This window comes from Egretta garzetta, unplaced genomic scaffold, assembly GCF_000687185.1.
Source record: "Egretta garzetta isolate BGI_Z169 unplaced genomic scaffold, ASM68718v1 scaffold1455, whole genome shotgun sequence".
Taxonomy (NCBI): Eukaryota; Metazoa; Chordata; class Aves; order Pelecaniformes; family Ardeidae; genus Egretta; species Egretta garzetta.
The window spans coordinates 8,878-10,080 of record NW_009259824.1 but is presented as its reverse complement, the minus strand read 5'-3'; the positions used below and the strand labels follow the sequence as shown (position 1 = coordinate 10,080).

The 1,203-nt window shown below is 62.7% G+C and overlaps 1 protein-coding gene across 1 annotated transcript; it reads left to right on the top strand.

The window, feature by feature from the left end:
• Positions 1–504: 504 nt before the first annotated feature.
• Positions 505–1,200, top strand: LOC104127246 (dynamin-2-like; the record flags this gene model as incomplete). The annotated part of the gene is made up of 2 exons (XM_035895406.1): positions 505–769; positions 1,082–1,200. Coding segments are annotated over exons 1-2 (384 nt in total), but the record flags the coding sequence as incomplete, so codon positions are not given.
• Positions 1,201–1,203: the final 3 nt, after the last annotated feature.

Sequence of the window (1,203 nt, the reverse complement as noted above, 5' to 3'; positions counted from 1 at the left end):
CTCTTCTCCAGGCTGAACAAGCCCAGCTCCCTCAGCCTTTCCTCCTAGGGGAGATGCCCCAGGCCCCCCATCAGCTTGGTTGCCCTCCTCTGGGCTCTCCCCAGTAGCTCCTCCTCCTCCTTGAGCTGGGGAGCCCAGCACTGGGCGCAGAGCTCCAGGTGGGGTCTCATTGGGGCAGAGCAGAGGGGGAGGAGAACCTCCCTCGCCCTGCTGGCCACGCTCCTCTTGATGCGCCCCAGGACGCCCTTGGCCTTCTTGGCCACCAGGGCACCCTGCTGGCTCATGGCCACCTTGTCGGCCAGCAGGACCCCCAGGTCCCTCTGGGCAGAGCTGCTTCCCAGCAGGGCAGCCCCCAGCCTGGACTGGTGCCTGGGGTCCAACCTCCCCAGGGGCAGCCCCCAACACTTGGCCCTGGTGGAACCCCATCAGGTTCCTCGCGAGGGGATTTGAAGGCTTGCAGGCGGGGCGGATCTGTCAGCAGATCCAAGAAGATCCAACTGCGAGATGGAGAGCTCCCAACGCCAGCCCCTTGACCCCAAACGTGGGTGGTTTCTTGTCCTTTCAGTGTTGAACCTGACCCTGATCGACCTCCCGGGTATCACCAAGGTGCCGGTGGGGGACCAGCCGCAGGACATCGAGTACCAGATCAAAGACATGATCCTGCAGTTCATCAGCAGAGAGAGCAGCTTGATCCTCGCCGTCACGCCGGCGAACATGGATCTGGCCAACTCGGACGCGCTCAAGATGGCAAAAGAAGTTGATCCTCAAGGTAAGACAGACGCGTCCTCCCGTCTGTCCCTGCCCGTGCCGCTGCTCCAGCCCGGGAACGCAGCTCTAAAGCCTTCAGCGGCTGTCGCGGCCCGGTCTCAGCAATCAGTTCCCCCATTTTGGTAGCAGAGGGTCTCCTTATCCCCCCTCCTCCTCCTCCTCACCCCCCCCCGCGGAGGACCCTCCGTCCGCTGACGGTTGAGGCAGGGCCAGCGGTTCCGCTCCTGGCTGGCGCGTCCGTGTCGGTTTTGGTTGCGCGTCCGCGTGCTGTGAGATGGGATTAATCGATGGCTCGTTCGTGCGGCTGCTTCAGGCTTGCGGACGATCGGGGTCATCACCAAGCTGGATTTGATGGATGAAGGCACGGATGCCAGAGATGTGCTGGAGAACAAGCTGCTTCCTTTACGAAGAGGGAAAATGGACCACGAAGGCTTT